This window comes from Zosterops lateralis (assembly GCF_965231275.1).
Source record: "Zosterops lateralis genome assembly, chromosome: 2".
NCBI classification, from domain to species: Eukaryota; Metazoa; Chordata; class Aves; order Passeriformes; family Zosteropidae; genus Zosterops; species Zosterops lateralis.
This window is the reverse complement of record NC_139763.1, coordinates 10,911,763-10,938,086: the sequence shown is the minus strand read 5'-3', so window position 1 is coordinate 10,938,086 and position 26,324 is coordinate 10,911,763. Positions and strand designations below refer to the sequence as shown.

General features: G+C 34.7%; 1 protein-coding gene across 10 annotated transcripts in view; it reads right to left on the bottom strand.

Moving 5' to 3' along the window:
- Positions 1-26,324, bottom strand: part of DMD (dystrophin) — a gene marked incomplete at its 5' end in the record, with an annotated part of 1,168,120 nt that overhangs the window by 614,971 nt on the left and 526,825 nt on the right. For all 10 annotated transcript variants that reach the window (XM_083855614.1, XM_083855615.1, XM_083855618.1 and 7 more), the window contains 5 exons: positions 3,700-3,870; positions 7,413-7,568; positions 9,154-9,327; positions 12,986-13,096; positions 19,360-19,521. In XM_083855614.1, the coding sequence (XP_083711740.1) occupies positions 3,700-3,870; positions 7,413-7,568; positions 9,154-9,327; positions 12,986-13,096; positions 19,360-19,521 (774 nt within the window). The remainder of the gene's footprint in view (positions 1-3,699; positions 3,871-7,412; positions 7,569-9,153; positions 9,328-12,985; positions 13,097-19,359; positions 19,522-26,324) is intronic.

The following is a 26,324-nucleotide window of genomic DNA, read 5'->3' as shown; positions in this document are numbered from 1 at the left end:
TTAATGACTATCTTTCCACCCACATGTCATTTTTCTTATCTATTATAACAGAGCTGAATTCAAATGGAAAGATTTAACTTGTCACTACTGAGCAGAAAGGCAGGATTTACAGTCTTCAGTATATTGCCCATCTCATTTCACATAACTCAGCCAAGTTTTTGTTCCATTCCTTGAAAAATTCTACACAGGAACAAATAACACATTTCCCTTGATGTCCAGATGAATGCTATCTTTCATTAGCTTCATTTCCTATTCAAGATGGACATTCCTTTTTATTTCGAGGTGTTTATACCTTAAAGACAACATTTAAATGTATGATTTCTTTTACCATCAACTCTATAATTATCTTTGTAACCTTCTGAGTTCTTTTCACTTTTAAGAAGACATGGATGCTGAAAATGAATTAGAAATAAGTGCACTAATAAACATAACTGCTTCCTTGTCCTGTAAAGAAAAAAAGATTATTAGCTCTCTGCTTAAATATATCGACAGCAGCACACATCCAATTTTCAGTTCATTTGCACTATTGAATTCTCCTCTCTCCCTCTCCATTTTCCATCTTAGTTTTTCTGCAGACTTTTGTCACAATGGGAATCTGCTGGGCTTAATTCATCTCCCAGTGCATTTCATTAGACTGGTTACTGTCTTTGGCAGCCTACTTACCCAGGAAGTCCAAAGCCCAAAGCTGTGACATTAATCAGATACTGTGAGGCTCTGGTTCTAGGGACTAAATTATTGATGTACAATTTTGTGTGATGCCTCAATGAAATCCACATAGGAGTATCAGCATTGTACTTATTTATGAAGTCCCCACAAGAATTTTAAAGTGTTCAGGATAAAATGCAGCACTGTCTCCTAGTGGGAGCACATTTCTTAGGAAAGAGTATTTCTGCAAATATTTACAACTATTTCTGCAAATATTTAAGTCTAGGATTTAGACTTACACATATACTACCTGTTGGATTGTTCCACATTAAAAGTCTGCATATATATATATATGTGAATATTTGTTTATATTTCCTAAAAGGCAGTCTTAAAATGGAATTTTGAAAGTCACTCAGTGCATACATATTTTGTCAAGAAGCAGCTTCTCTCACCCAAAGTTGTTTGTTTGTTCTTATTTTAGTGATGAACTGATTGAAGGGGAAGAGCTGAGGTGCTAAATTAATTTAGTTTGTAGTGAAGTCTTTGGGGAGTATTTGAAGCCAAAATATCTTTTTTACCAGTTTTTTCCTTTAAAACTTTATGTATCAAGTCCCTGTGAGAATTCCTAATACTCAACAGCAGTCTTTAAGACTAGAAAGTGGAGTGGTTCCTGTCTGACACATTTTTTTCATGTTAATAGTTTTTATTTTAATTAGCGCTTGTTACCTTTTTGGATTGTCCTCAGATAAAAAATACGTTGTATTTGTTGTAGCAAGCTTAAGACCTAACAAAGGCTTCCCACTGTGCAGCTGCACTAATCATCAGTTTTTAGGTCCTAATTATGCAGCTTCTGAAGCATTAAGGTTCATATCTAACAATAAAATGATATTAAGGACAGATCTTTCTCTTCAAAGCCCTGAGAGGCTACATACATCTGGATCGACAGGAACATGAAGTGCACATTTCTGTTTCAGTAGAACTGTACTGTGTAGTCATCAGTGAAGATTATTTTTATTTTATTAAGAGAATGGCCCAACCAGCAGGTTAGTCTGGGGATGTTAAAACATGAAGATTTTCTAATTTGTCTTAAAAATCTGACAGTGGTCCTTTGTTATGGGTGTTAAAGAGCCACTGGAAAGCTGCACAGCAGAAAAGAAATTGGGGGTGTTGGTTGACATGTATGAACACGAGCCAGGTGTGCCCAGGGGGCCAGGAAGGCCAACTACACCTGGCCTGGAGCAGCAATAGTGTGGCAGCAGGACCAGGGCAGGGATTGTCCCCCTGTGCTGGGCACTGGTGAGGCCACACCTCAAATCCTGTGTCCAGTTTTGGGCACCTCACTACAAGAAAAGCATTGAGGGGCTGGAGCGAGTCCAGAGAGGGGTAACGGGGCTGGGGAAGGGTCTGAAGAGTCAGTCATGTGAGGGGCAGCTGAGGGAGCTTGGGGTGTTCCAACTGGACAGTTAAGCACTGGAATGGGATGTCCAGGGAAGTGGCAGAGTCATCATCCCTGGAAGTGTTGAAGAAACAACTGGACGTGGCACTCAGTGTTGCAGTTAATTGCCATGGTGGTGTTCAGCCAAAGGTTGAAATCCAGGACCTTGGTCTTTTCAGCCTTCATGATTCTATGATTCTAAGATCATAATATCAGACCAAAGAAAAAAGAACTGCAAAAAATTACTGCTGGAAAAGCAGCAAATGAAAATGAGAAAACATTAGACAACAACAGGAGAGGAAAATGGAGGTTGCAGGGATTTAGGTTTTGATTTGAAAACTGCAGCACTCAAAGTATCATTTGTAAATTAATAAGAGAAATTTAATATTTTTGGATATCACTTTTAAAATACTGCCATTCCTAGAGACTGATAACCAAAAAAGAACTCAAAACCTAACAAAAGACGTGTAGACTTTTTTAAATAATTGTTATTACTGTTGTTATTCTAGTATTGTTATTAGTTTGTAAATCATCAAGGCATTTTAAGGCTAAAGACACTTTATCATGCTCAGAAACTTGAAAGGGTTAGTTAAAAACAAAACAAAATAAAAAAACAACCCATAAACCAAATTTTACTCAAGTGCCTTGAATCTTCACTGCAACTAACAAAATTAGGAAGACTGCCTCTGTATAATTCATGACTAATTCTATAATGCATAGTTAAATTAGTAAAATGTTTAGAGGATTTCTCTCATTAAAAAAAGCAGAAGTGCCTTTTTTTTTCCCCCCATAAACCCCCAATACTGTTTAAGGGGATTCCTGTTGTTTTTGAAATTCTATAGCAACACTTGTTCAAAATGCTGATGGCTGCACATAGTTATTTGAAATCGTGAAGATTTGGATAATGTTGACCATCATGTGCTCTAAAATGCAGATTTTAGTATGTGTGAATAATGATTACTTGGTTTGTTTATGTCCCCAGCTAGATTGGATTTCTATTACATGTGCAGAAAATTAAATAGATTAGCTAGTGTTGAGTGATAATATGCCAAGTTTTAACATCACATTAACAGAAATACTGTTTTATACAAACTCCTTGCCTTCCTCAGTTTCTGTAAGATGTTTATCTAAATTGTGATTTTGAGCAAAGTTTTGATTTAGACTTTGACTTTTTAACCTAAAAGATCAGTTCAAGGTGAAGTCTCATGGAAGTAGGAAGCCCCCAGAATGCAAAGGAATGAGTTACAAAACTAAGAGTAAGAAAACAAATATCCTGGCTGCTATCTGAACACGTGTATATATAGTGTTCTGGCATCCTTAACCTTTCATCTATTATTTAATACCTTTCTAACCATGAGTAGAATGGTGCAAGAGATCTCCATTTACATGGATACTGGGAGGTTGATTTATAGTCATTTCAGTGAAGATTATTGCAACGTGAAGGTGAATTGTGCTATTGATCTCTGCAGAGACAAGACGGTTTAAACTTTTCTGAGCGTTCACGCTAAGGTGAGATAATGCCAAAACATTCAATAAGTTCCACCAGCTAAAATGCCAGATTTTAAAATTATTTTTATCAGGAAAGAAATCTATCTTTTCTGTAATATTCACATTGTTACCTTGCCCCAGGCAATTTCAGCATCCAAGTTGCTTGGCATGCCCTGCGCAGCCGACCTCTTTGTCAGTTCCGCGTCTGTCGCTGCCAACCACTCCGTCAGAGCATTGACCTCCTTCCGTAGTTTCCGGGATAATTTCAAGCATTTCTCTAACTCTTGCTTTTTTTCTGTCACCTGCAAAAAGAAAACTTGTGGTTATTAACCCTGCAGTGAATGAGGTCCGATGGTTTTTATATAACATCTTCTGTAGGCCACTTTTCAATAAAACTAGACTTGAGATTCCACAGGTGACGTTGCACTTTCAGTATAGGTATGTCTTGATTTGTTCTTTCAGTATCAGTAATTTCGCTGCTAGAATGCAAACACCTAGAAGAAAATTATGTGCATAAAGATGCATTGAATTTGAACTAGTAAGAGAGTTTCAAAAACCTCCTCCTCTGTTTTGAAGTCGTGCACAGCAAATTCATTTGGAACAACTGAACCAGCAGGCTTTCCTTGAGACACAAAACAGATGTCAAAACCCTTCAGAGGTATATTTTAATATAGGTGGCCATATAGGAACTGGATTCCTCAAGGTTTTTTCTCTATAGCTAAGCTACATGGAAGAAAAGAAACACCAGTCAAAGAAAGCCTCAAATCTTGAAACACAAATGTCACTGAATGATGTCAAACCAGAGCAGCACATTTAACTTTATGGTATTGATTTTCTGAATGTTTTGGATGTGAAGTACTAGGGATGACCTCTGATTTAGTTGTGAAGTTCTTTTAAGTTTGGTACATGGTACCTGGAAGGAAAGCTGAGTATTTATGACTGTCTCACACTGCATTTTGAAAGAACAGGGAAAATATATCCTTTCTTGCAATCCCCTGAGACTCTTCAGGGAGGGGAAGAAAAGGTCTTACACAAGTAGTAGAGAAAGCAGAAGAGTAAATTAAGAGATCTTAGATGGGAAACTACACTACAACAGACATTAGGCAACCAGTAGCAGAAAATACATATTAATAAATTATGCTGTGATTAATTAAAAAAAAAAAAATCAGAGAAGGAGGATTGAAAGTGTCCCATAGATCAATAATATTTAAAAGAAATTCCTAGTTGGCTTGAATGTGAAATAGTAATCAAGTTAAGACTGTAGCCACTGATTTTTATTTGAGTATTTTTTAATAGAAAAAACCTTTTTACAATGTTAGAAAACTGGTATCAGCATCTACTAAAACTATTTTGTACTTTTGATCAAATTGATTCGTAGATCGACTGCCAAGGAGAATTCGAGGTTTTAAAATGTAATAGGATGTTACAAGGTTAGGTACATGGCTTCTGCTACCCCTGAGTAAGGAGATGAGATTTGCCTAGGGAAAAAGCTATAAAGTGTTCATGATAATTTACTATCACTCTGTCGAGGCATACTACTGAAATCTCATGACATTTTTCACTGAATATGCTTTATGTGCTTTCTTGCATGCCAAATTTATTAAATGAGACCACAGAACTTACAGTCAGGCCAAGAGGTAAATCCCTGGGAAGGACTATAAAACTCAGCTTTTTAGAGCTCCATTCACACATGGAGCCAGGTTTTCCACCTCTTCTTCTGAAGAGTGTAATAGCAATTGTAAATAATATTACTTAGCAGCACTACAATGCAAAGTGCACTACCCTGAGCTTCATTGCCTGATTAAGAATTTTAAACACCTGGTATATTATAAAATGAAGTTACTGATATTTGTCAAAACAGAGAGAGAATATTTGTGTTTCTATATACATCTCTAACGTGTGTTTATTACATAAATATTACAACAACATCTCCCTATACGTGGCATATATCCAGAGGTTACTGATTGATCAGGCTCTCAGTGTTTCAAATGCAAAGATGTATTTTCTGCAGAAAAATAGGAAACAGTGCCCTCTAAAGGCCTTCTGGGTCAGAAACTGTGATCGTGAGTTTCTTTCTATATGAGTGGGCCTCTTGAAACAGAACCTACAATATCACACAAGTGAACCTATGCTGGAAAATGTTTTTTTTCGCTCAGACCATACATTTCAGTCCTGAGACTTACTATTAGTTATAACTATTGTTAGTTTTATCTTAAAATGTCTTTTTCTCAGTGCTATCAATTAGTGCTGATAATGGCTATTCAATTCTTTTATTTCTATATATCTAGGCTTCTGTGACTTTCTCTTAATTACCATACTGTGTAAAAGTAATTGTGAGAAACTCCATCTAGGGCAGCAGAGCTAAGCCCAGCACTGCAAATTTTTGAGACATATCAATTTGCAATATGGCTCACTTCAAGTCACTAATGGCTCCCTAATGGCACATTTTTATCCCTTCATTAGATGAGAGAGGTTTCTTACAATAATGGCACCTGTTTGCTGTTAAGTTAAACATAATGCAGGAATAAATGCCACAGATCTTTCTAAAATAATGGAGAGCTCAAACATATCCAATCCCAAATGACAGCTATCCACACGTACTGAGGCAAATTCCAGTTTTCCTCACATTCAAAAACTTGATGTCTTTTAACACCTTTACTTTCTAGAAAGAGGGAAATGTTTTAATTCAGATTCCCTAATGAGTATTATCTCTGTCAAAAGTAACATAACTCTTACTGTTTTATCATACTGTAGTCACCAGGGCTTGATTCTCAATATCTGCTTAAACTACATACTGGCCTTCAGTATTACCATGGGCTCATTTTCCTAGCTATTAATAATTTATGATTTGAATAATTTATAATCTAGAATTTGCTTCCTGTCCTGTTTTGTGTTTTTCAATTGTATAAATTTTAGAAATAAACAGATCGGTATTATCTGTGTTTCACAATTTTCAGTCCCCTAGTCACAGCACCAAATTCACTTTAATCCTACCGTTTTCAGAAGTTCTTTGAATGGTTCTAATGAAAACAAGACAAACAAAACAGATTAATGAAGGATATGTCATAAATTAATTATTTAAATTAATTCTTCTTTAGGACAATCCCACAATGCCTCTTCTGAGTCTTGTTAATATTGATTAGGAGCCTGTTCATCCTACTCTGTTTAGTTGAGTTTTAGGGAAAATTGAGTAAAAAAACCCAGTTTCCCATTGGGAATTGGCTTACATATTAAGATACAGTGAAAAAGCAAGTCAGGGTTCTTGACATTTATATCAGAGAATGCTTTTCACAAAAACTGACCACATGCAAGTGCAGAAGCCACAAGGCACACTGGTACACAAGTGCTTCTTGAGGAAAACTTCAGTGGCAAGAGCTTTTTGTTCAACTGAATTTTGAACAGCAAGAAATGGAAATTATATACTTTAAGATGTGTACAGTCAGAGGCAGAAGTAATTTAAAAGACAGACTTTCCTCTTTTATGAAGCAGTTCTATAAGTGAAACTTGATCTAAGTAATTTCCTAATCTGAAGTGATTATTTGAGGCATCAGAATGTAACAGCATCCCCCATTTGAACTCTAAAAAACAATGAACTAGCAGAAAAAAACCCCCAATATTAAGAAAGTAAAATTTTGAGTTGAAATAAAGGAATTTTTTTATTTTCCTAGGTGATTGTTATTTTCTTCAGAGCAACTGAATAGCCATGCTGGTGATTGCCTCCATTCTTTGTGTCCCACTAGAAGAACATTGAAAGGAACCAGTAAAAAATCCCATTTACTTACCACACTGAAGTTACATTTCCCTTTTCCAGTACATGGTTTTATATTAAAACCACAGAACTTACCTTTGCACCCAATTCATTATATTGCAGCTTCAAAGCTGTAAGTCTTTCATCCAGTTCCTTTGGGTTCTCTGTCTGCTGCTTCTGAACAATCTGCCTCCCCGTTTTTATCACTGTTTCCACTTCAGACTTCACTTCACTCAGGTTTTTATATAATTTCTAATCAAATAGAAATATAAAAGTAAAACAGCACCATTAAAGCATGAAAATTAGAAAAGATCATTGGAAGTATTCAGAATCCAACTGAACAAATTCAGAACAGCCCATCTTTACAAACAGTGGTCTCAAAGACATGTCACTAAAAACAGTGTTAGAAATTCTATACATGAGAAAGTACACACCATTATTAATTGTTTCAGGCTATGACAGATGCGGTTTTCAAATTTAGATAATTCAGTATTTAAAACAATAACATATGTCTTCTGTCAACTCATACAGAATGTTGGATGTATTTGAACTACAAATAGCCACTGGTTTTTAAAATTTGCCTTTTTTTCATACTGCTAAATCTAGAGACTGGAAGGATAGAGGATTGCCCTCACATTTAGTGTCATACTCTAAAAAATTTAATTAATTAAAAACCTACATAAAAAAGTATGAAATGAGGTGGACCAATAATTACTACTTTATTTAATTAAAGTAGTATGTATATAGTCCAACTCCTTTCTAGGTGCTTAATATGATGATAAATTCTTCATCCCTGAAAACCTGTCAACAAATTAGGAAGGTGTTGTATGATGCACATTGTCTAAATTCTGATGATATACTACAAGTAGCTTTTGAAAAACAGGAACATTATGAGAATCCTTAGAGTTAAAGGTGCTTTAAAATCACTATAAGCCTTCTACAAAATACATCAGGGCTGCAAAAGTCAGCTGCTGCGTAAAGACACTTTCATTCAGTACAGAGCTTCTAACTACCACATCATTCTAATAAGAATGTCATTCTCATAAGAATATGAATTTAAGAGCAATTTTGCTTAAGAAACACAAAAGATGTAAAGCAATAACATTGACTGATCTCATGCGTATTTTTTAAAATTTAAATTCTTTCTAAATTTACATCTGAAAGAGGTTGGGAGGGGGAAATCTTCAGGCATGCCATTGCCCCAGGAAAAAAAAACACAAAAAAACCCCGACATACAAACAAAGCTGAACAACAATAAAAAAGATGAACCAGCTACTTTTGCTGTTACAATCTTCTTTTTATGATCATCAAGAACACAGTGCTTAGCTTTATTTCCTTTCAATTGTAAAAGGGAGCAGGATTATAGTGATATTAAAGAGATATGTACAGATTTTCTTCATATTCTTTAGGACGTAGTCCTTTTCTTGAACTGAAAGCAAGCCATAGCATGCCACCTCATGGAAGTTTTAATCTATGGTTTGCCATTCTGCTTTGTGTTTCCTGGCTAGAACAGACCTGTGCTCTGCAACATCTCTTTTGGTTGTGTCACAGAGTTCCATGACTGTAGTATATTGCAGAAAGTAGAGCCAATATGGGGAGACAAATTCAATTGCAGGACAGGGACTGGGAATTAGAAAGGAATCCTAACTGGTATTCTCACAGAATGAAAGTGTATGTCTAGAGTTTTGTAGTTTTTCTGAGGTTTTTGTTTGTTTGTGTTTTGGAATTTTTTTGTGTAACTGATTCTTTGTTTCTCATCTGAATTAAGGACAATAATCTCTAATTTTTAGCTTTCACTGCATAAAGCCAACAGAAAGACAGCATCTTGAATATTCACCATGCAATGATCCAGCTGTGATTGTACTACTTCCTGCTCAACACTCTTCGTCTCCAGCTTGGGCACCTGCAATTTCACTTCATCTAAAATTCTTTTACATTCCTGGAGTCGCTGTTCAAAGTTGGCTGGCTTCTGGAACAAGCGAAACTTCACGGACACATCCTGCAGCTTTTTCTGGAAAGTAAACATGCGTGAGAAGAAAGTGTGAAATCAAATCAATGCTGAAGACAAGTCTTAGTCCTGTTACAGAATACTTAGAATACATTTTCAACCAGCAAGTTTTTATTAAAAGAATATAAAACTTGTGGGGAAAACGTCAGTGGCAGAGAATCTTGGGTCTGCACTGGAGGATAAAAATTCTTCTGTCATCCAGGGCACTGCATGCAGCAGAGCCTGTGGCAAAAGAGCCTGTATACACACATAAAGAAAGGGAGAAGTTTTGTATTTTTCAATACGTAAAATGTTCAGGGGGTATGAGGAGAAGACAGATTTAATGGCTTGAGGATAAGCCATTCACATCACAGAGTAAATTCTCTTCAACTCTATCAGTTGCTGATTCTTGGCGTGAGGAATGAATCTTTTAGTCCTTCAAAGAAACCTAAATAAAGTGGCTCGGCAGTAAGTAGGTCTAGCACAAACCCCAAGATTTAGAGTATAAAATTGATTTATATTTCAATTTTAAAAAAGCCTAACCTAGACTAAAAAGAAAGCAATTTGAAAGCAGAAAAAAATCTGTGACAAGCTTGGCTTCTAATTTCACCATTTTCTATCTTTGTGCGTTAATTAGACTTCTTGCTCACATGATCCCTAGCTCAGGGGGAGGGGAAATAATTAAAAATAAAGAAAAGCAATTCTAATTATCTACTTGGAAAAGAACTAATTTCTCTTCAGAAGTATAGAGCGAAGTATTATTGAATAAGTTTTTCAACTATCTGGGGAACAAAAAATAGAATAAATGTCACTAAGTAATAGCTAAGTAATTAAATAGGAACTCAGCATCTGCAAACACACTTCTGATTTTTTTTTTTTTTCTTAAAATCCTGGACACTTTATTCCACAACAGTGTGGTCTGTGCCATACAGCTTTGAAGAAAAACTGTAACAAGGCATAGAATTGGTCTATGCATAGGCATTTGTAAAAAACCCCTCTCTCATCTATCAGATTTCTGAAAAGGAGGCAGGAATCATGAGCAGCAGATAACCTGGGGTGCCACAGAAAAGGGTGTAAATATCCAGTAGCTCTTTCCAACAACTTTCCTCATTAAACATTTTTTATTAATTTGATGTCCAACGAGATAAGAAAGGAAGTCTTTCTGTCAATAAGTGGATAATTAAATAAAAGTCAGAAATAAGGGTAGGAATAAGAGGTCTTATTTCTCTTCAGTGTGCTTGCATGCACTAAATTTGTATGGAATTAGTTTTTCATTCTCCTGTGGCACTTCCATTTGATAAAGATCAAATCCTGCGGGAATCTCTCATTGCCACATCTGTATCAGTTACCATTTGTGTTGGTCAGTACATTAAAAGTTATTTAGAAAGAGAAAATGACAGTATTAATAGCAGAGAAAATTAAAGCCATCTGTGAAGAGTCTCTGAAGGATTGAAAAGCACTGAAAATCTGTAGGGGGAAAAAAGGCAAATTATTTTAAATTCACCCCAAAAAACTAAGCAATGCAGAAAAACGCTAACCTTGACATGCAAGTGCGATCTAAATTATCTTTTAGCACTCTCACTCAAGTTCTCCCAGATAAAAATAACAGCTATATTATGTACTTATATTTATCTCCAACAGTTTAAAATAATATCATCTCAATGTTTAAAGCAGCAAAACTAGCAAAGTGGGTATTTGGAACAATTTGGAACATTAAGAAAACAAAAATGGGATACCTGTCACTGTATTGTATAAAGTCATTGTATAAATCCATTTTGCACCTGAATGTGTTCATTTTTAATCACTTTATTTCAAAAGTGATTTTTAAAATAGAAAAATCATAAATAAGAATGACAGGAAAATTAAAACTGTTCATCTAAAAGTCTCAGTATGCTTTATATATTTGTCAGTCCAGAAAAAAGACAACTGAGAATGTATTCAAAAAGTTGACTAGAAGAGCATTCAGTACTGAATTTGAAAAAAAACCCCATTCATTAGAAAAATGTAACAATTCTCAGTCTGTTAGGACCAACTAGGTCCATATCTATCACTATGGCAGAAATGCATTTTTATTTTACTAATCCTATTTTTCCTCTTAAATTTAAAAATCAGAACTTAACTCTCAGCCTACAATTATCCAAAAAACCAGGATAAATTTGGCCACAGTTAACAGTTGTTTCAAAATCTCATTTATTTATGTTCATAGTTTTTTACTTTTGTCCAGATAATTGAAGTAATAATAAAATAAATATGTCAAATTAGAAATATTATTTATTGAAAAAAGGAGGAAATTATTTATTTATAAGTGAGAATGCTCTTCAGAAAATAGTAAGTGAAGACTGATCTAATGAAATGTGTTTTACCACTAAAGGTAGCATAATGACGGAAAGGAATCCAAGAGAGTTCAGTGGCCTAAAATCAAATAGAGTCATAAATGTGTGTAACAAAGGGCTCAGCTTCTGCCTGCTTTGGTAGTTGATATTTACATTATGCATGTAAATTACTACCTTATTGTTTATATTTTCTCTAATGTTAGCAAAGCAGTGTCTCAAGATGACCTCCACCAATTTTTCAAAACTCAAACTGGTGCACATCATCAACTAGAGAGACCTTGCAAAGAAAAAAAAAAATGTCTGCACAGAGGTGGATTAATAAAAAAGGTACCCAGACAGGGTTGTTGAATTCACAAACATTTATTTAGGCAGTCATCTGGTGCCTGCATTTCACTGATGAAATATGGGCAACTTCACAGCTGCCATGGAGACCATCAGAAGGTGAGTTAGTACGAAGAAAGGCAGAAAAATGAGGAAACATAAATATTCTCCACAAAGAAATCTAGGCCTGTATACAAGATGAAGCATTAAAAAAAGTCAATTTGTTAATTTCAAATTAACTGCTAAAAAGCAATTAATGATACCTATAATAAAAATTAAACCCCAGACTGAGGTCCCTAGAAATACCTGACAGGGATAAATCAAAAAATGACAATAACTAAATTATTTGTCTTTCTAATGAATTATGAAAATTTGTTTTCCCACCTACAAGAAAAAAAAAAAAAAACCTTAACAAAACAACAAAATACAAACCAGCAAAATAGTCAAGAACCTATCATTAATGGGTCAAAAATGTGTATTTTTCTCTGTTGTTTATTCAGTCTTCTTCATTTTCAAGAAGGTCTCTCCGTGTCTATTAAGCTAGATGAAATAATGCATTATCTAACATTTTAAACTGATGTTTAAATTGCTCAGCTCAGCATAATTTGTCTTTCAAATGCAGTTGTAATAAAGATTTCCAAATATTTTAACCTATTTTTGGCAGCAAATATTTTCCAATACCTCAAAACTTACATCAAAAAATCCCCACTGTAGTTTTATCTCTTGAGACTTCAGTGCATCCAAAGCACCCTTAATTTTACCCCTTATTTTACAGTGTCCCTACCAGTTGGTTACACCAGTCCTGCACATCTTGGAACTGCTGCCAGTGACACAGAAAGGCTGGAGTGAAAAAATGAGCAGGAAGGAGATATGGATGGGATGCTTAATGCACTCTGATTTTCTGGCTAGAAAGGAACAGCTAAAGCAGGAGAGATACCTTAGGAACACTGTATGGTAGAGTAACATTACCACTCATACCACTCATTTTATTGTGTGAAGGAAAAATGGTGGAAACAAAATTTGCCTACCTGTGCCACATCAATTTGGGAAAGGACCCTTTTGGCAGCATCTTTTCCCCTGTTTCGTTTCTTCATTTCCTCCAAACTAATCTCGTGGCTTGTTAATTCAGATTGTATTTTCTGTTGGAAAACAAAGACAGAAATCAGCAAGGTTTGAGGGAAAATTGTGTGCTGTTTCAATTATTTGGACGAGCTGATTTTGAAACACATTGACCAGCAGTCAGGGAAGTGACCCTGCCCCTCTGGGGGCCCAGAATCTGGGGTTCTGTGTGCAGCTTCTCAGTGCAAGAGAAATGTGGAGGTCCTGGCGCAGCCCCAGCAAAAAGTGGCAAAGATGATGAAGGGACTGAATGTGGATTTTTTTTTTTTTCTCTGAAGGAAAACAACGTTTTTCATTGGTAAGAACACTTAAAAATTTATGACAGAAAAAAAAAATAGAAAAACTATTTGCTTCACTGTTCTTAATTCTTCTCATTTTCACATTATCACCGGGCAGGTTGAGAGAAAACTGATCAGTGCTCTACAAGTATAACATCAGCTTATCCTTGGGGAGCTGTGCTATATCTAAAACAGGACACAATTTTTGGCATACTACTGACCAGAATCTATGTTCAATATCAGTTTTCTGTAGCTAAATGCACAACAACACACAGTTCATTATTATACTAACTGAATGTAATTTCTAACACATATTGCTTGTTATGTCTGTCTGCAAAATCAAAGTAAGGTCTAAAGAAAAACTTCAGCTTTTTTGGTTCACCATTAATCAACCCTACAAGACAAATGGAAAATATATTGGTATAATATACTTCAGAAAGATTCGCATATAATTATGTTTAAATTGTTAGAAAATAAGAATTTTTTATTAGCAGTATTGCTAGACAGCACTACTGACAAAATTTACCCTATGAAATAAAGACACAAAGGTATGTTCCCATCATGAGACACATTTGAGGCCATTACTCCTGCATTAAAAACTGACTTTCTATTTAATCTTTTTTTTAATGGCATATAGCATTTTGCAGATGCCCTGAAGACCAGCTATAATTTGAAATATATGTACATAAATTTATCTTACACTACAGTAACTTTAATAGTAAAAATTAATATACATGTATTTTTAATCACATTTTTATAGGTTATTAAGTACAAAGCTCTGTACACCATATGCTGCCTACTTTATACTTCTATTACATGGTTATAATGACTTCTATATCATTATAATGTTTTATGTATTTCAACATTTCACTGAAAGCAAGTTTTCACAAGTTATATTAAATATGTATTAAAGTAAGTTGTAAGAGAAAAAGAAAAATACATGAAACCATTATGTCTTTATTAAGTTTAATTGCAAGAATATATATATGACTCTGAATTTTTCAGTACTATTTGGAGAATTAAAATATTTTTCTAAAGCAAAGTATTTGTAAAAGAAAAATGACTAGCAGAAATATCCAAATTTAGATTTTTTTTTCTTCTAAAATTATCAAAATTGTATTTTTTTTTTATCTTTTGTATTTTGAGTTCTCCTTGACAGGGCCATTAAATGAAGTGGCCAGAAACATCTGGAGCAAATAATATAATTTTTCTAAATATGATATTTAATTTTTGAGAAAACAAAAAAGGTCAATTAAAAGAACTATTCCAGGAAGAATAAAAGGTTTATTTACTCATCAAGCACTTATTTTGTATTTTGTCCTTGTCTAAGTTTAAAATTTCCGCCTGAAGTGTGTTTGAGTTGTAACAGGATTATCTTCCATTTCTGTGCTGCACACAAACAAAACAGGTGGCGATTTAGTACCTGAAGCCAAATACTTTTTCATAATCTTGGATGTTAGAACTGCATATGAAAGGAAGAAATGAGCCTGAATGCTAAAAGATATACAATATCACACCCAGTATCTCAACAGCTTGCTTCCCCAGCTCATCAACAAACTGGTTTTTGGTTGCATTTTCCAATTTACTTTGTTCAACCTCAGAGTCCCTCTGGAAAGCACATAATTGAACAGCTCTTATCTGAACAGGTCAGAAGAACACAGGACAGATTAAGAGTAGTGTTTCAGCAATTAGATATTATGGGACACTGCATAGAGATTGTTCTATCTTACTGTTTTAAATTGCTCTGCAGGAGAGAGATGAAACATCATCTTCTCTGGCATCAAAATGTGGAATTGGAGAGAACAAACACATTAGAGGAAAGATTAAAAGAAAAGTTAGCATGGAAAGCCTTTTTTCCTTTTTTTTTTCTATTTGCCACTGCTGCTCAGAGGCAGAAAAATTAAGTCAGTCACAAACAGATATAAAAGAATTTATAACACCTGCCTGTGATGTCCATTATCATTAAATTTTCAAATGACCACTTTGACTTTTTGTGTCTCTTCTGACTCACAAATTTATTGCTTGAACTTAACATCCATAATAAGAAAACACTGTTTTTCTTGTATTATCCCCATCTTTTCTCAGTGGTTCCTGTCTATTTCTTTTCTACTTTTTTAATAAAGAGCAAAACTTGTCTTCATTTCATTTCTAGAACATCAGAATATAATGTACTATGTGTAACCAAGCAATACTACTGTGCATCAATTATTGTGTCCTATAGGTTAAGGATTCTCATTTGCCATCACTGGCAATCTTTCAGGAAATTTGCAAAACTTTTATTCATATATATAAGCATATAACACACATGGAAGATGATGTTACAGCACAAATGACATACAGGTAATTCTTAACTCAAACTACATGCTTTGTTATGGACACTAACTTTCAAAAAATATAAACTGGAGAGTCCAAATGAGAAAAGAAAGGAAGAATAGCGTAGAACCATGACTGACAAGGCACTACTGAGCAAGATGGGCATGATAAACACAGTCAAAACACAGTGTTCATATGTTATGGAGATGTGGGGAGGGTGACAACCTGTATAATACAGAAATCTGCATAGATATTCCAACTTAATAACAAAATGTGCTTATGCTTCTGAATAACACTTATCAGCTCTTCCCTCTGACCCCTGATCCACACATGGCTGAACAAAACAATCCTCACAATTTCCAGCAGAGGAAAGGTAAGTGTAGATAACTTTAACATTTTCCAAAGTAGACACCTGCGAGTTCTTTGTCCCAAAATATTAGTCTGAAGGCAATGAAGCACAGCATCATCTTGTCAAGTAACAGCTTGAACAACTGAACCATTCTGCCATTTCTATCATCACATTAACTTTGGTTCTGAACAAAGCACAAAGACACTATAAAAACAGTAAAATAGGCATCTTCACTTAGAAAACAGCCAGGCATGTAGTGCTTATCACAACAGAACTGAAATTATCCAAGGATTTTATTGAAAAGTAGATTATTTTTGCACTTTTCAAAAACATAGTACTAAGTTATTCTCCACACCACAATTTATATAATTTGACTGGGGAGAACAGCAGATAAGTGATTTGTCATATGCAGGTGAGAAATTAAATAAGTTGATTTTCTTTCCCATAATGTAAAAATATTCATGTAGTCACTCAGACTAAGCAGAAATGCAAAGTAGAAATTCTCTCTTCCACCAAAAGTCATTGAATAACAAAGTTGCAAATAATTATTTGAAAAATATTTTATCATATAAAAGTAGTATTTTTGGTACAGATTTATATATGTCCTCTCAGTTAACAAATACTTTAAAAAAAGTCAACAACTGCAAATTCTTGTGATGACTTCATTTTTTTTTTTTTGTAAGTTTAGAAATATTCTTCCACTGGGATCATGAGATCAAGCATACAAATAAATAATCCTTCCTTTTGGAATTTTGCTATAAAATTTACCTCACTCAAGGTTTTCTCATAATTGGGCCTTGAGGAATCTGAATTTATTTATCTATGTGGTCACTGTTAGGGTTTTTTTTGTCTGAATATATCATCTTTAATTGTACTCCAGATAATTCAGGTAACTTTGGCTCTCTAGCATTAAAGTCTCAGCGCCACATGGTGGAGTAAGAAGCACACAGAATTTACTTTCAAAAAGTGATCCTAAGAAAAAGTTGAACAGCACACATTTGACTCCTCTTTCTTTCTGTCAGGTTTCTGAATAAACTAAACTGATAATTTCACTTAAAAAGAGAAGCTAAATATAATTTGTTTTCTGAGGTTAATTTCTGACCAGTGGAAACAAAGATTATTCCTCCTATCAATCCTCTAAATGGATTTGAATTTTTTGAAGCAAACACACAGAGCCTCCCAAGCTCAGCAGCTTTCTGATTATAAATTCCCCCATACATTCCCTTAGAAATGTAACACATACTGCAGAATGGGCTGCTAAATCCCTCAGCATGGATAAACAGATCCCTGCCCAGAAAGCATCATCACTGACTGAAAGATTCCCATTCCAGCTGTGCAGACACTACTGTAGGTATCTTACATGAATTAACTGTTTTCAGCTCTACAAAAGAAAGATGCCAGCAGAAGCTCCACAGGAGACGTGGCCATTCAGGATGTGCCTGTTCTGCCACTGGATCTTTGCTGAGGGAGAGACTCAGTCTATCTACCCACATACAAATGATTGCTTATTCCCTTTTCCCTCTAAGGATTTTAAAGAGATTCACAACTGAACTTCAGAGAACTTCAATATTTGCATTAGACCTGTTCAGTTGTTAATTAAGTTTTTTTTTTTTTTTTTTTTTTTTTTTTTTTTTTTTCATTAGGTCTCACTGGCACCATAAAATAAAAACATGAAAGAGAAAAACTCAGCAGCCTCTATGCTGGTTTTCCCACTGGATATGAAACAACCAGGTGAAACTGACATTAGACAATAAAATATCCAGAAAAATAAGTTCTGCAAAGGTGCTGAACTGAAATTTTCTTATGAAAGTGTGCTAATTAAGGTTGATTGGGTTTTGTGCTGCTTCAGTTTTTGAAGTTCTGAATTACTTCCTTTTAGACAGCCTGTAGTAATTCCCAGTGTGGTACCTGACGATGCACATAAATCAAATGTATCCATGGGACATGTGAAACACCTAAGGGTCCAAACACACCAGAAAAAAAATTACATGTTTATACAATTTTTTCTTATGCATTCACTTCACATAATTACAAGATGAGAAATTAAACATATGCATCTTAAAAAAAGCGCTATTTTTTATCTGATTAAAAAAATTGCTTACATCATGCCTGTTTTTAGGAAGAGGAAAAATAATTCAAGAGAATCAACAGATAGTTGGATTACCTAAGATTCAAACGGAAACAAATTTCCTGATATTATACTGATACAAATTCGAAGAAAATAAAGTAGGATAAAAATTATTTTCACAATGAGACTGAATCCAGATGTGTTCCTGTTTTCCAGATACAGCATTTATTGACCCAACACACACACAAAAATACCTGCATGTACCTACAAGCACACACACAAAAAGTAACTGAAAGGCACATCCATCCACATGTTAATTCAAAAGACACAGAAATATTTATTTCTTAAATGAGAGAAAAAAATATTTTAAGCGCTACATATATTCAGCTCTGAATATACTTAAGGTCATCTAAAGTACTCCATAAAAGATTATTATTTTTTAGAGTTATTTAAAACTCTACAGGCATGCCAAGAAACCCATAATTGAGTATCTCTTCTAAAATCAGTACAAAACCACTAATTTTCAACTTCCCTGTAGCTTGTTTTCCCTTTTTACTTTCATAATCTGACTACCTAAACTTAGATGAAGTTAACAGAGAAGTTGAAGTATGTAACACTGGAAAGTGTTGATAGATTTATTGCAGAGATGTTTGGGTTTATTTCATTCATATTCTTACCCTCTTAATGCTGCCGTAAAGCAGACCTTACAGAAGAAAGTAAGTAAAAAATGATAATTAGATGGACATTTTTATTTCACGATGTGTAAAGATTGGGAAAAGCTTTTTCTATTGAAATTAAGTGAGGTGTAAAAATTAAAATATTAGTACACTGATGTTCACATTACAAAATAATTAACAATGTTTTCTATGTTTCAATAATTTAGTAACAAATCACATAATCGACTTTGCAAAAGTGTCATCTAACAGTAGTGAGGATGATGAGTTTTCTCTTTCTAGAATTGGGGCTGGATTTTCAAGAACCACATTGTTTATCCTTGCCTTTTTAAAATTACTGCATAGTCTTCCATGACATTTACAGTCCTTTACATCTTCTGGACTGGTATATAATATAATATAATATAAATCAGAAGGAAAATATGACTTTACTAGGACAGTAGCTTAAACCTCTCAAAGTAATCCTACACAAAATTTGCTTGCACTTTCATGCTGATCATGTTGCAAATCCTCTTTAACAAGAGGCTGAGGGACAACCAAACACTCTTTGGTTGATAAAGGAAAGCAGTAAACACATAAGCTGAACCTGTGTCTAACTCACCTGTGCTTCCTGAGGGACCTGAGCTGCATCCACCCTGTCTGCAGCATAGGCTGTTAGCTGCTTGTCAATAACAGCCAGAGACTCCTGGATCAAGCGCAGGGTTTTGTCAGTCTCCTGTGCAGATTGGATACTCTGCTCAAGGCTTTTCTGTCTTCTCACGGCCTAGAAAAAACAACAATATTATGAGTATTTGCACTAATAAAGCACACAATACATTTTTTTCCACACAATTTTTTTTTCCCAAAAAAAATTCAGGCAAAGAATCAGACACAGGACTCCTGACTTGCTCTCCTCCACCTTTTTGTAGGATAAATTGCGTATCTTTTTGCCACCCATTCAGCTTTCTCGTTAAGAAACAAACAACACACAGATTGCACAGACAAGTTCTAAAGAGAGAAGGATCCTAAAAAATAATGTGTAAACTGAGATGTCTATTCAGAGTGCAAGATGCCAAAGCTGCATAAGCAAACCATCCTGACAGTGGTGTCTTTCTTTCTGAGGCAGAGAGCTCCTCCTGATCTTATTATATAATTCAAGAGACTTTGTTTACTGAGAATAGGGTTACTGTCATCACAATCCTATCCAAAGCAATCCACCTCAGTAAGTGAGAGGGATAAAGATTCTGTTGAGCTGGATTTCTCTTATATGAAGCATAAATAGCTGTTTGGAAGAGGCAATGGCTACTTTCTTCCTCCTGTGAGGAAAAAAAATTTAGAAGTTGAATCTTGCTTCTACTCCACCAGTAGTGCCTCCATGGCTTTTTACACAATCCTCTTTTGGAGAAGGATGTTTTCCTTTCAAAGGAGTTCAGTTTATGGTTTAACAAATCAGGACAATAAATTCTCCATCCAAGCTGTCCTTAGAACACACATATATTAAACACTTCACATAAATGAATCAGATTTAAGTATCATTTACGGCACTTTAATAAGGCATTTATCAGGTAATAAATAACTTGGTACATCCTTCCATCTGTCATTGTGCCTACCCATAGACTCATATTTTATTTGGACCCCAGTACTGCCTAGCAGAGTTCCTGCTTTGTGCAAAGCACACAATTACCAACAACTTCAAATACAACACACTTTTTCTGCATACAAGTCCAGCCATATTGCTGCCCGCAGAAAAAGGTGACTAACTTCATTTGACATGAATCAAAGGTGAAAGCAACATCTTTTAAATAACATTGGTAGGTATTCTGCCATTTTTCAAGTCAAATCACACTTTTTCTCTCTGGTAAGGCAGCTATACTTTAATTTGATTTCATACCCATTACAACACTCCTACCTTGAACAAAAATATCTCTCAGCAATTCAGTGAGAATACTTGATATATCTGCACCTTCTTCATGGAGCTCAGCTTCTTACAGAGCTTCACGTGTAACAAATGAAGATTATTTCTTCTGAGCACTCTTGCTAGCTGTTTGACTTAGTTAAAGGATAGGGATCCAACCAGTATTTTCTATATTTGTTTTTGTAAGCTGCTTTGTGCTATTTCAAAACAACTGATCAGATAATCTTGTACCACTGCGAGTTCGAGGAACCTTCTCTGGAACTGAGCAGCTTTACATATCAGACTCATGCTGTCAGTGTTAATGGGAGCACCTAAACCACCTAAATATTATTACCCTACTGCAGTACTAAGGCTTGCTACTTAAATGACTTTTATCTTCAGCTGATTTGAGATTTTAACATAAAAATCTCCTCAGCCTGTTCAAAGCAGTGAGTTTAAAAACCAGAGCTGAATTTAAAAAACACTGCTTCCGTTTACCTTGGCACTATTTACTACTGCTTTGTCAGCCTGGCTTAGATACAGACTCTCTGTCAATCCATCTGCGTCACTATGGGCTAGATTGAAAGACACATTAGATCAGAAACAGTGTAAGTAGCTTTCTACATCTAATGGGTAAGGTCATCCTTCTGTGAGGAGCATGGAAGAACCGTGGAAGAACTTCCCTGCTTTTATACTGATCTCTGTGGTTAACTGTCAGGACTAACACACCCACAGAATCCATTCCTCCTGAGGGCTGCAGTGTCCTTCTTTGCAGAGAAGCTCCCCATTTAAAATAAGACACTGAAAAATTCCATTCTTATCAGTCATCCAAACAAGTGTCTGCACTTTCTGCAGAATTCAAAATGCTGGACACAAATTCGGTGTTACATCTATCTGATAAACTAGTTTATTGCAACACCTGAATCTTTGAACCTCCGTTCCATGCTAACTACAATTTGGAATTGGGAACTTGTTTAGGTACAGATACTTTCTCAGGCTGCCAGCCAGGGAAACAGAGTGCATGCATGCAATGAAGTAGCAGAATGCATGCAAATTCCCAAAGACTTAGTATCTTATAAAGAATAAGCGGTGACTGAAAAATTGTCATCTTTGTGCTGATATCATCAGAAACTATGTATATCAAAATCCCATTTTAGAATACAAAAAGAAAATATTTCCAAACTCATTGATCAAATATTATGAGCTTAAGAAAAAATTACAACAAATCCTTGCTTGGGTCTGACTGAATTTTTGCACTTGTATTCCAAGCAAATACAAAGTCAGATAAATATATATTCATGGTTGTGATGTCTTTATGTGCACACAATACACATACAAAACCAAACAAACCCCCTTTCATTGTCCTCAGAGGGAATTTGACTACACCCTGAGAACTTGTGTGATATTTTGCCTCTTCCAAGTGAGCTGAAGTCTTTTCCCAAAGCTGTGAACAGTTTAAGGGAATAAATGAATTCAGCAGTAGAAGAGAGGAATTATCTTGGCAATGGGAGAAGAGACATACAGCTGAATTTTGGGAAATAGAACCTTCAGAGGTGTGGTGATTTTCTCAGATACAAGCAGGTGCTTCTTTATTTTTTTTTTTTTTTTTTTTTTTTTTTTTTGCCTGTATTGCTTACTGGAAACAGATCTTGCCCTGCATGTTCATCTAAAGTCAAGCTTATACCTGACCTCGTTGATATTTTCAAAACAAATGGAATGAAAATCATCTTATAAAAGGTATGATACACTCTTGTAATGTAACATGTTTTTTCTAGTACACAACAGTTTATTCAAAGATCTAATCTTTTTCACTAAGTAGGTCCCTGGTACTACCACTGGCATTGCAGAATATTGAATAAATACAATCAAGGGGAATGCCACAATATTGAGCAGCCACCTTCTTATCTTTCAGTAAAATACAGTTGTTGGTGGGCACAAGCATTAGAATGCTTTACAAAAAAAGAGTAGTCCTGCTACACACTAACAACTCTGGACCTGAGTTTCAAATTTGTCCTTTCATCTCATGTCTGTCTGTGTGAAAATCTATTTGGGCCTATTTTTTAAAGACAGGTGAGAGTTCAGAGCTGAAATTTTAAATATTTATGATATAAAACTACGTTAATTTATGACATTCTGGGTGCTTCATTTGTTCATTTGTTTCCTGAAATATTATGGGTTTTCTATTCCATAGTAGAAAACAAATAGATAGCTTAATACTGTTATGTCAAAATGGGCCTGAGAACATAACAAGAAGCTCCAGCTTTGCTATCAGATGATAGTCAATAAAGCTGAAGGCTTTGGTCTCTAAAGAGAAGTGGCTGACAGTTACTTGCTAAATAGAAAATCTCAGGAAAACAAACAACTGTTTAATTATTTCTGAGCCAGCAAAATGTTGACAGCTGTCAAGGAAAACTAATTAAAAGAAAAAATATCTGCTGTTAGGCACAATCAGAATGAAAGAGAAACAAACAAACAAAAAAAAGGATTTTTTAAAAAAATTAAGTTTCTACAGGGATTTTACAGATTTTTAGTGGTTTTATGATAAACATAACACTTCTTATGACATGATGTCCTGCATAAACCTGTTTACAAATCACCAAAGGTCAATAATAAATGCAGGAAATATCAACATTGCATATTATCCATACAAAATGCAGTATTAAGGAAAAGGACCATAGTTAATTCTTTGATGTTGAAAGTTATAATGTTATATTTATAAATATTGCCAGTTTTGCTTAAATAATACATTTCATCTATTTAATGACATCAGTCACATGCAGTCACCAAGATGTTGGTTAGAGTTTTAAAAAACAAGTAACGTTGTTGAGGCAGTACTCAGTAGTTGGGCTGTGGGAAAGTAATAGAACAAAAGCTTTTGAAAATTATGGCACTTACACTACAGGGCACGTTTATTTAAAATGCAAAACTAAATTCATTAATTAGCTTATAAGTTAGAGCTCATGGAAAACGGTCAGTTAAGGAAGATGGAAATTGTAGCTTGTCGGGGTTTTTTTCTGGCTCAGTTATACGCTTGTGTTATTGAGAAACATTGCCACAGGGAAAGTTAAAAAGTTAGGAAACTTTAAAATTCCTTCCTAAATTGTTTAAATGACTTTAAAATTCAGCCAGAGTCTTGGTGTTATAATAGTTGTGATTGAGATATATCAGAACTTCTCTGTACCTCTCACATCAAATTCCAAACATGTTAATCTCCACTTAATCTCTGAGTGGATTAATGCTTGTGCTTAGACTTTAATTAGAAACACATTTTTTTAAAATTCAAAACATTATCTTTGGACCCATGAATCTTTAATACCCTCCAACCCAGAACTAATTCTTCTGCAAGTTCTAGGAATATTGGGCCCTGTGCTTATTGAGTAAATGGCTACAAATAAAGCCATTTACTCAATAAGCATTAAGTGATATTCAACTTTGATCCTCTGAATTCCAAAACTGCAAACTAGACCAAAGAAGACTCTTCTATCTCTTTAGGTTATCACTGCAGGCAGATAATGCCTCAGAACTTTTAAAAGCAGCCCTCTTAGCAGCCTTCAAAGCAATCATGTGGAGATGGGGTGTGAAATATTCCTTCTCCTCTGGAGAGGAGAGCAAAACAGACAAATTGTGTCAAATGATGAATGTGTGCTCTTTGAAAGAAACCAAAGGTAATCTTCAGGGGAGTCCTAAAATTAATTAAGAGACAGGACTCAATAATAATAACTGAGTCGAGTGTAAAGCCCATATGAACAATAATATTTTGTACAGTTTTTTGCAAGCATAGTTTTAAGAATATCCAACTGACATTTCTGAAGTTTGCTGGGCATAAATGACTTTCAGCATTGATGGTTGCTTGCAATATTAGCTTCAAATTCTTCAGTGTCTCTTAAATCTCATATATAGGACTGTAAGTGAATCAGTCCTTGAAAAGTAAGGATAGGGTATACCTTGCTTATCAGTCAGCCCCAAATGTTCAAAAGCAAACTAAACACACTCCGTCTTTGTTAACTAAAGATAAAGCACACAAATATAAAGCCATTATCTGCCTTTAAAAATGAATCTCTATCTCAGTAGCAAAGCTGCATTGTCTTGCAGCATCATTCATGTAGAAGTGGGTTGGTTTGGTTGCTCTATTAGTAGTGAATAAATATTTCACATATCAGTTTCTGCCCACATGAGCTTATTGTCTTGGTAATCACCCGCACAATTATTCAAATAAAAACAAATAACTTCACCACTTTAGGATTGCCAATTAGCCTGTCTGAAGAAGTGACCTTGAACATGAACTGATTTGTGTTATGTGCCTGCAATGTATTTTTATACAAGGAGAATGCTGCTTGAATTTCAAGAGGCTACATAAACAGCACAGAAAATTCAGTATCAGGAATCTACCAAAAAAAAAAAAAAAAAATCTTTCCATTTCAGATTCAGATCTCACCATTAGTATTTAAGTACTTATTATCTGACCAAGCTTTTAGAGAAGCTTTTAAAGAAGTCCTCCACACCAATTTTTTTTCATCTTTGAAAGAAATTGGAGAGCAGTGAATAAATTTCTAATATATTTTGCTTATATACTCATCCAAATTATTTCCATAATTCACACAACATTTTCATTATATGCTTTTGACACTAAATCTCTGCAGCTTTTATGAATTTTGATTTAATATCTACTAGTGATGACTGAATAGTATTCAACTATCACTGAAAAGGACTATTTCAAATGCTTGTTCTCACATCCTCGAAGCCTTCTGCATATTCCTAGTTTTCTAGTCAGTAAAAAAAATAACAAATACCAAGAAGAATTCCAGAGAGTGTATCTATCTGCTTTCCAACAGAAGTGAGATTAAAAAAAAAAAAAAAAAAAAAAAAAAAAGCTACAAAAAGAGAAGACATTTATATTTATTTTATTTATTTTTCTTTTTCTGTTATGACACCATCCAACTGTCCAGAATTATGTGAATGCCTGCACTGCACCAGAACCACCACCAGGCTCCTTCCCTCCCCATCCTTAAAGTTTATTCTCAGAACAGCTGAGGACCCTCCTACAATTTTTATTGTAGTGTTTTTACTTCCACTGTTTTCAAAACCAAGTACGTTTCTAGTACCACGAAAGAAGCAAATTTTTTTTCATTGTCATAGTAGATTGTAATTCTTCTAATACAGCTGCTTTCCAAAAATCTGTACTTGTGCATCATTCATATCATTGTAACTGAGTAATTTTTGACAGTATTTGTAGCTTATCTTTGAGCATGTTCTGCTTACAGTCATAAAGGGGCTGTCTACTTCCCTTGCTGGGTCTTTCCCTAATAATTCTTCACCATGTACTGAGCTGATATGTTCCTCATATTTATAGTGCATTGCTAGATTTGGCTCCTCTTATGTTACACATTTCTATATTGAAGTGTCTTTTTAAACCTTTTATTGATACAAATACACTTATTTATTGTTTAATAAAAATATATCTGTAAAAAATATTACTCATACTTAAATTTGAAGATAATTTGCTTCTTGCTAAGACTTTTTTCAGAGAAAAGATCTTATATATGCAATTAAAGACTGAATCTATTAGATGGTCACTCCAATTTTGAAACATTGGGGTTACCTATTTTACTGGTTTTGCCTGGGACTGAGTTAATTTTCTCCACAGCAACCTGTATAGTTCGGTGGTTTGGATTTGTGGCCAAAACAGCGTTGAT